Source organism: Centropristis striata, chromosome 6, assembly GCF_030273125.1.
Source record: "Centropristis striata isolate RG_2023a ecotype Rhode Island chromosome 6, C.striata_1.0, whole genome shotgun sequence".
Taxonomy (NCBI): domain Eukaryota; kingdom Metazoa; phylum Chordata; class Actinopteri; order Perciformes; family Serranidae; genus Centropristis; species Centropristis striata.
In genome coordinates this window covers 1,528,295-1,541,757 of record NC_081522.1, presented here as the reverse complement: position 1 = coordinate 1,541,757, position 13,463 = coordinate 1,528,295, and the positions used below count along the sequence as shown (strand labels likewise).

General features: G+C 38.9%; 1 protein-coding gene across 3 annotated transcripts in view; it reads left to right on the top strand.

Moving 5' to 3' along the window:
- Positions 1-13,463, top strand: part of il34 (interleukin 34) — an 82,965-nt gene that overhangs the window by 41,065 nt on the left and 28,437 nt on the right. For all 3 annotated transcript variants that reach the window (XM_059334483.1, XM_059334484.1, XM_059334485.1), the window contains one exon: positions 11,722-11,825. In XM_059334483.1, coding sequence (XP_059190466.1) covers positions 11,722-11,825 — 104 coding nt within the window. The remainder of the gene's footprint in view (positions 1-11,721; positions 11,826-13,463) is intronic.

The following is a 13,463-nucleotide window of genomic DNA, read 5'->3' as shown; positions in this document are numbered from 1 at the left end:
GGATCAGCAGCACTTTCACTCACCAACCTGCACATGTGTAGTACATTAGAAATGACGTGGTTGTTTTCAAAGGAACTGGAATACTGCAAGAGTAGAGCATTTCATAACCAGTTCAGACAGTAAAGGTTCCCATGTATCCACACCTATCTGGACACTGTGTGTCTGGTTTTCATTTCACATTGTGATTTTGTGTCCGTGCCAGAAACCAATTAGCCCTGTGTAAATGCTATCAGGCTTGCTACAGGAGTCTGGAGCCTGGGGGAATTGGTTAGCAAGGGATGATCGTTCTTCTAAATCAGCGGTTCCCAAACTTTTTCAGCCGTGCACCTCCTTCTATGTCCCAACTGGGTTGACGTACCCCCAATCCCTCACACCTTCAAAAAAACAAAATGCAATATTAAAGGTGGAGGATGATGACAGGCTCAGGATCAGAGGCAGAAAGCAGATCTTGTTGGGAAAATGTTATAATATTTTGAGCTGCTTTGAACAAAAATTGCAGCAAATTTAAATGAGCGTGGAGTGAACACAACCCCGTCATCATAACACAGGTTGGAAAAATGATACAAGAACAAGAAGATAACTTCTTCTACGCTTCATTATAAGATCAAAAACAACCAAAAATACATGCAAAAATGACCAAAGATGACACAAAATTATCAAAATAGACACAAGTTGACCAAAAATACATGTAAAAATTGCCCAACAACCAAAAAATAGATGCAAAAATGAACAAAGTAGATGCAAAAATGGACAAAAAATGACACAAAATTGAATAGCCTGTATTTATTAATTAATCAATAACACGTCTTTATTTTGTGGGGGGGGGAAAATGTAATTGTGTCATTATCAGACCGCCATTACACTTTTCATCTCGTGCACCCCCAGGGGTCCACGCACCACACTTTGGGAATCCCTGCTCTAAATGAACAGTCGACTCAGAGTGTTCATGTGAACACTTGTCAAGAGATTTTTAAGTGTCAAAATGTAACAGCTAACTGTGAAAAGTGAAACACAATTTAAGAGGGTGAAAGTTCTAAGATGTATCATTAAGACTATGTTGTGATGGGACTCCTTGTTAGAAGTCTTTGATACTCTAAGGCCGCGTTCACACTGCCAGCCTAAATCAGATTTTTAGCCCATCATCCAGATTGGAACTGGATGGCTCTTTTGAAGTCTGAACAGTCACAAATCACATGAAATCCGATTTTTGGAAACCGGATCGAAACCACCTTTGGGAGCTAGTTTCAGAGACGAGGTGTCCACCGGCAGCCGCGCCATCTGCCCGGTTTCTCCCCTGGTGATCTGAGATGTTCTGCTCCTCTACTGCAGCTATTCTCAACCTTGGGGTCGGGACCCCAATTGGGGTCGCGAGATGATTTCTGGGGGTCGCCAAATCATTTTGGAAGTCAGCTCTGTCTCCACTGTGTTAAAGTGTTCATGTGTTTTAGTCTTTTTGGTAATTTAATGTCTTTTTTTGGTCATTTTTGGTCATTTTGTGGTCATTTTGTTTCCTATTTTTGGTCATTTTGTGTCTTTTTTTAGTCATTTTGTGTCTTTTTTTGGTCATTTTGTGTCATTTTTGGTCATTTTGTGTGTGTTTTTGGTCATTTTGTGTCTTTTTTTGGCCATTTTGTGTCTTTTTTTGGTCATTTTGTGTCTTTTTTTAGTCATTTTGTCTTTTTTTGTCATTTTGTGTCATTTTTGGTCATTTTGTGGTAATTTTGTTTCCTATTTTTTGTCATTTTGTGTTGTTTTTTTGTCATGTTGTTTCTTTCTTTGGTCATTTTGTGTCTTTTTTTGGTCATTTTGTGTCTTTTTTGTCATTTTGTGTCTTTTTTTTGTAATTTTGTTTCTTTCTTTGGTCATTTTGTGTCTTTTTTGGGTGATCTGAACTGTGTGTGTGTGAGATTGTGTTCAGTGAGCGGGGGTCGCGGACAACATGTATATTAAATTGGGGGTCACGACTCAAAAAGGTTGAGAACTACTGCTCTACTGGACAGTGATGAGGCCAATATACTGAGGTGACCTGCCTCCATCATGTTTGTTTTTGTTGTTGTTCTTGTCGCTGTCGCAATTATATGACGTCAGACGCTCTGACGCCGTTACTACGGCAACCTGTCAGATCAGTCAATAATGTGGCCGAGTCTGAACAGAGCCATATCCCATTTGGACACTTGCTAAAAACAGTGTGGACAGTCAGCCCTAAAAATCAGATTTGAGTAGGAATCTGATTTGAATCAGAATCGCCTGCAGTCTGAACGCAGCCTAAAGCCTGATTTCCACCGGGCGCGTTACTGCAGCGTAACGTCAGCGTTGCGTACGCCGTTGCAAATAGGTAACACTCTAATCAATGAGAGCATTTCCACCGGGCGCGTAGCGTAACGTTACAGCAGCGTCTCAGCAGCGTCTCTCCGCAGCATTAGGTAGGACTTCTATTTCTCCACGAGACGCTGCCAAACCGCGTGAATCTCAACAGAGCAGATCACCAGACAGGAAGTCCGACTCAGAATCAGCGTAAAACACTTCCGCCCCTTTCAAAATAAAACACAATACGCAGTTCATGCAGCCTAAAACTACTTCACATCAACATTATGTTATGACCGGGGCACCTGATCAGCAATCAATCAATCAATCAATCAATCAATCAATCAAAGGGTCTCAGAGGATCGGCGACACGGACGACAAGAGACTGATTGTTGAAGTGGAACATCATACAATCATTTATGACATAACATATTGTTTTTATAAGGATAGATGGTCAGATCAACAGATCTTTCACCTCAGAGAAGCAAAGTAAGTTGTTGGTTGTTGTTGTTTACTTTATACACACAGTTTATCCATAGACTGTATAAATAGAGTTTAGAGTTTATCACGGGATCTTGTGGTCTCCCGTATGGTCAGGATTATCGCGTGATCTCGTTATCTCGCGTGTATACGGCCGGCTCGCTAAGATGACGTGCTGCTGCTGTAACGCGCCCGGTGGAAATCCCCAGTTAGTCCTCTAAGTGATCGATTCAGTCCCTGAGGCGTTCAGGTGCACTGAGGGTCAGACTCCATCAGTAGTTGTCACTAACAGGTTAATGTAATGGGGCAGTCCGTGGCCTATAGTTGAGATAATTGGGCTTGTAACTGGAGGCTCGCCTGTTTGAATCCCATGATTGGCAGTCCAAGGGCTAAGGTGCCTTTGAGCAAGACACCTAACCCCCCTCTGCTCCCTGAGGAGCATTAAGGTGCTGCCCACTGCTCCCAGCATGGTGTGTTCACTGGTGTGTAAAAGGGATGGGTTGTTAATTAACCATATAATTTGTCCACTTCAGTCTTCCAAGCATCTTTTCACATGCAGCACTTTCCTTCATTTAAACCCTCCAAATATCCAGTGTGGGAGTTTGGGATCCTCCAACACGTTCATCCGGGTACAGGTTATTAAACCTGTTTCATCCACCCGGAAGGCAGAGACTGCACTGCAAAAAAAGAAATGTTTGGTGAACTCAAAATTTCAAGGCAACAAACTTCGATAAAATTTTAAGTTGGACAATTAAACTAAATATTTTAAGTTTTGTTTTTGAGTTTGCTCAACTCTGAATTCAGATTTTTGTCAACTCAACTGTAAGTTGTACAAACTTATAATTTAACATTGTAATAACTTTTAATCCTTACTTCTGCTAACTTCTGCAATGTGCTGAATTGGCACGATTGTAACGCCGCTATGAAATGTCAGCTAATGTTGCGACCACAATTTTGAGTTAGCATTGATACGCTAATGGCTACTCTTGTAGCTGTAACAAGCAGCGCTGCTAGCATCAGTTAGCCGCTAGCATCAATTAGCCGCTAGCATCAGTTAGCCGCTAGCATCAGTTAGCTGCTAGCATCAGTTGGCCGCTAGCATCAGTTAGCCGCTAGCATCAGTTTCGCTAATGATTTCACCGCTTTCCCGCATTTCCCAACAAAGAAATAAGAGTTATCAGAACTATTGTCCCTTGTTGTGAACCCCAACTTAAAGATATAAGTAACAACAACTCACCAACTTGTTTTTGAGCAGACAACTGGCTTCCTTTGTTGTGCTAACTTACATTATTGCCCTAAATGTCAATAACTTATATTTCCAAGTTTTACCAACTTAAATCACTGTTTTAGGCCAAAAAACACAAGTTGGCTTTTTTTGCAGTGTTTATGACATTCCCATAAAGCGTGTACATATATATCTGCCACATGCTTTTCTATTCTCTCTTATCTTAATTTGGAAATAGCACTCTCTATCTTGAGGCCATCTGGTCTTGATTATTTTTTCATTTGTAGGAAGCCACTGCTACATTTATTTCTGTCAATGCAGACTTGATCAGTTTTTATTGGATGTTAACAGAGGTCAAGGTGGAACCAGATCAGTTTAAGTGAACGGTGTGAACACCCAAACACACCTGATTGATTGACAGTGCAGAACTCATGAATAATAAGAGAGCATATGTAGGTAGTCTACCTTCTTGAAGTAATAATTCTTGACTGACACAAAAATTATGTTTTTCAAGCCAGACATCAGGCAACAGTCGAAACCATTTGCTGATTGATTTACTAAATTGAAAAAACAGAGAGCACAGTGGAATTAACCTGCCAATCATAAGGTAGCCATGTCCTAAAGCAGGGGTGTCAAACTCAAATACACAATGGGCCAAAATGTAAAACTTGAATAAAATCGCGGGCCAACATTGAACAAATAAACCTTTTAATATATACCAAACATGTTTTGCTTTAACATTAAATATGGAACCAGCAATGCTTATAAACATACAATATATAACTAAATAGTGCAGACATGCAAAATCAAATTTCAAATAAAAAACACATCAATGTCATTAATTTATTAAATAAAAATCGTATGCCTCTTTTCTATTTGCACCCTTCTGATTTAAATATCAAAATAGACTTTTTCAACAGGTTAATACATTTAAAAATAAAATAACAATAATAAATCTAGTATTAGTGGTAAATGCACCGTATAATACCGGCGGGTCAGCTTTTATAGTACAATAATAATATAATAATTTGGTATTGTTCTTATTCTAGAGTGCATAGTTCTAGTTAAGCAGAATGAAATATAAGGTCCAGAAAACCTAAAATGAAATGTCCACATATGAGGACGCAGGGTCACAGGAGGTTAAGATCATTTCTGCAGGTTTTCCATTTGAGTGGAAACTAACTGTAACTACCTACTAATGTCAGAGTTAAATACATGTAATAAATGTGTCATGTTGTCATAATAATGCGAGACTTCTACTTTTTTAAAGTATCAGTAATCCTCTAAGTCAGAGGTGTCAAACTCTGGCCCGTGGGTCAAATTTGGCCCGCAGTATAATTATATTTGGCCCGCGAGGAAAAACCAAATGACAACCAGAGCTGGCCCGCCGGTATTATACAGCGCCAATAATACTACAAATCCCAGAATGCTCTGCTGGTGTTTTGGCTTGAACACAGTAGATCAGTGTGGAGCAAACTGAGCAACAATTAAAGTTGTCTTTATTTTTCTTGCTAGTCCAAGGCTTGAATGGTTGCACATTCATTGAAGGATATTATTATTAGTCATTTGGTTTATTATTGTTATTTTATTCTCACATTTATTTTTAGCCTGTGGAAAAAGATTACTGTTAAATTTTAATTTAAAGAAGGCAGCATATAAAATAAAGGGATATACGATTTTTATTTACATTTTATTTAAGAAATGAATGCCATTGATGTGTTTGTTTGCTTTATTTGATATTCGATTTTGCACTTTTGCAATATTAAGTTATATCAAGCTTTGCTTGTTCCATTTCGTTTGAACTTGTTTAGAACAATTTTTTCAATAAATATCAATGTTGGCCCGCGACTTTGTCCAAGTTTTACATTTTGGCCCACTGTGTATTTGAGTTTGACACCCCTGGTCTAAGTGATCCATTCAGTCCCTGGGGCGTTCAGGTGCACTGAGGGTTTTTTTTCCGAGGGTCAGACTCCATCAGTAGTTGTCACTAACAGGTTAATGTAATGGGGCAGTCCGTGGCCTATAGTTGAGATAATTGGGCTTGTAGCTTGAGGCCCGGCCGTTTGAATCCCATGATTGGCAGTCCAAGGGCTAAGGTGCCTTTGAGCAAGACACCTAACCCCCCTCTGCTCCCTGAGGAGCATTAAGGTGCTGCCCACTGCTCCCAGCATGGTGTGTTCACTGGTGTGTAAAAGGGATGGTTGAATGCAGAGGTTTTATTTTCCCCGTGATGGGACCAATGAGAGCATATCTTAATCTCTGTTATCTTTTATTTTTATATACACTACTGGTCAAAAGTTTTAGAACACACCAACTTTTCCAGAATTTAATTGAAAATGATGCAGTTTAATGTCTCAGTGCACTCTGAAATTAATGCACATTTGCAACATTTAAAATTCTTTATTGAGCATGATAGTGTTTTCAAAGTAAAAAAAGATTCAAAATCACATTTTATGTTGGACTAAAGGACTAAAAAAAGACACAAAATGATCAAAAAAAAGACACAAAATGACAAAAAAAGACACAAAATGACCAAAAAAAGACACAAAATAACCAAAAAAAAACACAAAATGACTTACAAAGACATGAAAAGAATTAAAAAATGGACAAAATAGCCCAAGACTCCATAGAGTTAAGTTGTTAACCCATTTCTTGTTCCCTGAAAGAAGTATAATTCTGAAATGTACATTATATTTTACCTTTTTTATTTACCTCTGGCAGTTCACCACTTACCTTTGTACCCTTTCAAGCTGTTCATTTGACTTGAACTGCTTGAATTTCAATAAAAAACTGGAAAAGTTGGGGTGTTCTAAAAGTTTTGACCGGTAGTGTATATCCACTGATAAGGCAGAGACGTTGGGACATTCCAATAAAGCATGTGCTATGTGCTACATGCTTTTCTATTCTCTCTTATCTTAATTTGGAAATAGCACTTTCTATCTTGAGGCCATCAGGTCTTTATTCATTTTTCATTTCTAGGAAGTCTGTCAATGCAGATTTGATCAGTTTTTATCAGAAGTTAAGAGAGATCAGGGTGGACGTGAACGGTATGAACAAGCAGCTGATTGATTGACAGTGCAGAACTGTCAGAGCAGAATAAATAATAAGAGAGCATATGTAGGTAGTCTACCTGCTTAAAATTAATTAATTAATGAAGTATGAGGCTTTTTATCTTATCTTGTTGGACTGACACAAAAATTATGTTTTTTTTTCAAGCCGGATATCAGACAACAGTCAAAACAGTTTGCTGATTGATTTACTGGTTGGTAGTTGAGTCTTTTACAGGGACATTAACAGAATTTAAAAGACAGTAGTCCATAAAACTGATGATTTGAATGTGCCAAGATCATATTGAATTTACTCTGGCCCCTTTGCTATTCAGGCAGATTTTCAGCGAGCCTTTTCGAGCCAATTTAATATGCAGGTTGATAAGATGACTGGCGTCAGTGCAGCTCGAAAAATTCCGATCACACTGTCAAACCACACATCGCTGATCTAATATGCATCTGCTTTCTGTTACTACATTACTTTCTCACCTCAGACTCTCAGAAACACACTTGAGTGAACTGCTGAGGAGAACATTTGCGGCCAGGCTGACCTTTTTTACCCCGGCTTTCAAATCTCTTGGCTGGTGTAAGTAAATTAGAGGCTTAAAGGAACAAGACATTTTGGTGTAAATCCTCTCAGAAGACCATTACAGACAACAGTTATGTGTTATTGTTGTTGTTGTTGTTATAATAATAATAACGATAATAATAATTTTATTTATACACTACCGGTCAAAAGTTTTAGAACACCCCAATTTTTCCAGTTTTTTATTGAAATTCAAGCAGTTCAAGTCAAATGAACAGCTTGAAAGGGTACAAAGGTAAGTGGTGAACTGCCAGAGGTAAATAAAAAAAGGTAAGCTTAACCAAAACTGAAAAATAATGTACATTTCAGAATTATACAAGTAGGCCTTTTTTAGGGAACAAGAAGTGGGTTAACAACTTAACTCTATGGAGTCTTGGGCTATTTTGTCCATTTTTGAATTCTTTTCATGTCTTTGTAAGTCATTTTGTGTCTTTTTTTGGTCATTTTGTGTCTTTTTTGTCATTTTGTGTCTTTTTTTTATCATCTTGTGTCTTTTTTTAGTCCTTTAGTCCAACATAAAATGTGATTTTGAATCTTTTTTTAACTTTCAAAACACTCATGCTCAATAAAGAATTTTAAATGTTGCAAATGTGCATTAATTTCAGAGTACACTGAGACATTAAACTGCATCATTTTCAATTAAATTCTGGAAAAGTTGGTGTGTTCTAAAACTTTTGACTGGTAGTGTATATCACCTTTTAAAACCAGCAGTTTACAAAGTGCTTGAGCAGAGAGCAGTTAATCACAACAAGGATGATGCCATGAGGCTAAAAACAATTCTTACATTAAGAGAAAAAACAATAAGAGACATGAACAATCACAAGACATTCTCAGATAAAAGTTAAAAGGGAAAAGGAGTAAAAAACTAAAAAAGTGAAGAAGTAAGAGGTGTAGTAAAATAGAAAGCATTACATAAAAGCAAGTCTATAAAAGTGGGCTTTAAGAAGTGATTTATAAGAAGTTACTGACTCTGAGCGCCTGATCTCCTCAGGCGGCTCGGTCCAAAGTCGGGGCGCTCTGGTGGAGAAAGTCCGGTCATCTTTGGTTTTTAGTTTTGACTTTCGAACGGTCAGAAGGGGACCTGAGGATCTAAGGAGGCGGGTCGGCTCGTATTGAGTTAATGATTCTGGCCCCGTTTACACGAGGACGCTTGCGGGTAAAAACGACAAAATATTTTATGGGAAGTGCCTTTCGTTTAGACGGTGACGGCGTTTTTGGGGCTTAAAGACGCAAAAATCTAAAACCACCCTCTAAAGTGTAAAAGTGTTATCCTCTCCTCCGTAGCGTGTCGTCTACACTGACAAGACACAAAACTCTGATCTGATCTGCTCACGTCACGTATGTGTTTACGTCACATACATGCTCCAGGACAGGAAATAAAGAAACGTGGGATTATTTCCATGGTGGGACCTTCAAGCTGCTCTGGCAGCTCTAATAAACTTACAGGAGTCTTTCCACCAAATGTCCAGGATATGTACAGATAGTATTAGTGAACAGAGAAGGATCTGGAATTACCTCCATCACATTCTGGATGCAGCGATTGGTGGGAGGAGCCAGACGGCTGTGAACGAGACCTGGGAGATCTAGTGATGGAGGAGAACTTTGTGGAAGGAGTAGCTGATGAAAATGTGTGGCGTGAAAACTTCTGCATGCCCAAAGATGCTCTTATGGCTTTAAGTGATGCCGCCTGGCTGCATACAATCCAATTTCACACACTTTTGCGTCACCGTATGCAGCAGATTTCCTCCTGAAAACGCTCGTCTAAACGAGGAATAAAAAGTGAAGACGAGACGCCACTTTTGCGTCTTCTGTTCAGACCGTCCTCGTGTAAACGGAGCCTCTGTTAAATAGCTAGGAGCCAGACCTAAAAGAGCTTTAAAAGTGATCAGAAAAATCTTGCAGTTCAGTTCAGTTCAGTTCAGTTCAGTTCAGTTCAGTTCAGTTCAATTTACTCTGGGAGAATCAGTGGCATAAATACCGACAGTGCGGCCCAAACGTCGTTAACGTCATTAGGGGCCCATTAAGGAAGAAAACAGCCGCTATCCAGAATTGCCACAGGCCCTGTTTTTGTGAGTGGAATAGCTCGGGAACTGCCCCAGGCCCGTGTTTTTTTGTTTTTTTGAGTGGAGTAGCTTGGGGCTGGGCGTGTGTGTGTCCATGCGTGTTCTGTGTGTGTGTGTGTGTGTGTGTGTGTGTGTGTGTGCTTGTGTTCAGGGTGGGGGTGGGGGCAGGTCCAAAGTAGCCCTCAGCCAGCCCTAACTATAGGCTTTATCAAAGAGGAAAGTTTACTGTTAAATAGAGAGAGGGTGTCAGCCTCCCGTACTGGGACTGGGAGATGATTCCACAGGAGAGGAGCTTGATAGCTGAAGGCTCTGGCTTAATCTGGCTCTCATTCTACTTTTAAGGACTTTAGGAACCATGAGTAAACTAGCATTTTGGGAGCCTGCATTTTTCCTCCTTGATTGAAAGCTGGGTTGAGTGACACTGGACCTCTTTAACCTGTCGTTATTTTGAAGATAAAAAAAAAGCTTTTAAAAAAAAAAGCTTCTGAAAAAATACCGACAAGGCTGAACAGACCAGATTAAATGGGACACAATTACCCTCGTTTCCCTCTAAGACAGGGGTGTCAATCTCTGGCTCGCGGGCCAAATTTGGCCCGCAGTGTAATTTTATTTGGCCCGTCAGGCAATACGAAATTATTATATTATTATTGTACTATAAAAGCTGACCTGCCGGTATTATACGGCGCATTTACCGCTAATACTAGATTTATTATTGTTATTTCATTTTTAAATGTATTTACCTGTTGAAAAAGTGTATTTTGATATTTAAATCAGAAGGATGCAAATAGAAAAGAGGCATACGATTTTTATTTATTTTTTATTTAATAAATTAATGACACTGATGTGTTTTTTATTTGAAATTTGATTTTGCATGTCTGCACTATTTAGTTATATATTGTATGTTTATAAGCGTTGCTGGTTCCATATTTAATGTTAAAGCAAAACATGTTTGGTATATATTAAAAGGTTTATTTGTTCAATGTTGGCCCGCGATTTTATTCAAGTTTTACATTTTGGCCCATTATGTATTTGAGTTTGACACCCCTGATCTAAGACATATATTTTATTCTGTGATCCCACTTTTTTATTTTCCAAAGTTAGTGCATATGGATAGATAATAAGTTAGATACTAATTTCTTCTCTTCTTTCATTTTGTGTATTGCTGATTATAAAATGTGTGATTTGTTATTTTAGGCTATATAAGTGAAATTAATTTGAATTCAACAACAGGGAGTAATGAGACAGACAACATTTTCCTTCCTTTATTTTAGACTTTATTTTACACAATTGTTTTTACTAAAGGTATTCATAAAGAATGGATGGTGGACTCTGACAGTACCATGACTTGCACAAACTATAACTTGCAACTGCTATCTGCAACGTCTCAGGATCTGTTTAACAAAAGATGGTGCGCTTACAATACATACCCATTAAGTTTTGCAGCTGAGTGTAATTAACCCTTTTTGCATCTGATTGCAATTAACCATGTGACGTAGCAATGTGCTAGAGGCCAATGAGCCAGCTGTGTGGGGTCATATACACCCAAGCCACAGCACAAGTCAGCACGACCAGAGTCCCCTTTCCATCCAAACCTTTACAGGAGGACATATATAAATTGTTTATTCATTTATACATGTTTTTAATCTCTGCCAGGTGTTACTCAGGTAGGGATCACATGTTTGGCTGCATGTGTGAGTGCATATTTCTGTCTGTCCATCTGGCTGTATGTCTGCAGCTAATCTTTCAATCTACTGGACTAGTTAGATTTGTTTTGCACATTTTGACTGCTTCAGTAAAACAACAAAGGCATTTTCGGCAATCAGCTAAACTGAAAACAAGCCTTACTTAATCTGTTGCAGGCCACATTTTGGGCTTTGCAGCACATGTGCATCATGATAGCAGAACCTCATGCTTTTCTTGTGTTGTGTGAAATGCACTACTACTACTTCGAAAAGTAAGATCAAAATGACAGTAAATGCAATTAATGTCATGCTTTGTGGTTTCTGGTTTCTGTAGGCCTGGTTCTGCCATTGCCTGTTCTGACGGCCTCGACACCAGCCAGCATGTGCACGCCCTTGAAGACGCTCAACGACAGCCTGAGCCACAGGCGACGGTACATGGTGAGAGAATGAGTGCATGTTTGTCAGCATGTCTCAGTGAATGTGGAAACAAGCAAGCACAGTTCACCCTCAAATACACCATAAATAAATATATGCCTAAAAATCATCATCCAACAATCCATCTGTCTGTCCGTCCATCCATCCATCCATCCATCCATCCATCCATCCATCCATTGATTAATCCATTCATCAATCCATCCATCCATCCATCTATCCATCATCCAACCATCCAGTAATCAATCAATCCATTGATCCATTAATCAATCAATCAATCAATCAATCAATCAATCAATCAATCAATCAATCATCCAACCATCCATCCATCCATCCATCCTTCTGTCTGTCCATCCATCCATCCATCCATCCATCCTTCATCCATCCATCCATCCTTCATCAATCCATCCATCCATCCATCCATTGATTAATCCATCCATCCATCCATCCATCCATCTATCCATCCATCCATCCATCCATCCATCCATCCATCCATCTATCCATCCATTAATCCATCAATCAATCAATCAATCAATCAATCAATCAATCAATCAATCAATCAATCAATCAATCAATCAATCAATCAATCAATCAATCAATCATCCAACCATCCATCCATCCATCCATCCTTCTGTCTGTCCATCCATCCATCCATCCATCCTTCATCCATCCATCCATCCTTCATCAATCCATCCATCCATCCATCCATCCATCCATCTATCCATCCATCCATCCATCCATCCATCCATTAATCCATCAATCAATCAATCAATCAATCAATCAATCAATCAATCAATCAATCAATCAATCAATCAATCAGTCCATCCATCCTTCTGTCTGTCCATCCATCCATTAATACATCCATCCATTAATCCATTAATCCATCCATCCATCCATCCATCCATCCATCCATCCATCCATCCATCCATCCATCCATCCATCCATCCATCCATCCATCCATCCATCCATCCATCCATCAATCAATCAATCAATCAATCAATCAATCAATCAATCAATCAATCAATCAATCAATCAATCAATCAATCAATCAATCAATCAATCAATCAATCAATCAATCAATCAAGCAAGCAAGCAAGCAAGCAAGCAAGCAAGCAAGCAAGCAAGCAATCAATCAATCAATCAATCAATCAATCAATCAACATCCAGTAATCAATCAATCCATTGATCCATTAATCCATTGATCCATTAATCCATCCATCCATCCATCCATCCATCCATCCATCCATCCATCCATCCAAGCTTCTACTGAAGTCAGTGTTGTCTTTCGTCTGCCTGGTAAACAGTCAGACCTTTAAAAAACCCGAGCTGAGAGGCCCATTATGAAATCATTATGATATCACTAAGGTAATTTGTCAAAACTGAAAAAGTTCCACCAGAGCGGCAGAAGACTCTATAGAAGCATTGTTGTAGTACTCGCAGCTACAAATAAGCTGCCCTGGTTGTGTATTGACCATTTAAAATATAATTCTAAGTGGGAAATTGTCCTAAACAATCAAATCTTGGCACAAATTGTAATAATGCTGTCTCTCTATCCATCATGTCCTGGATGTTAAGTTATCTGTAGCGTCTGTGATGTGAGAGGAAGAAGACACACTTCTTTGTTTGCATGTTGTTATTTAATTC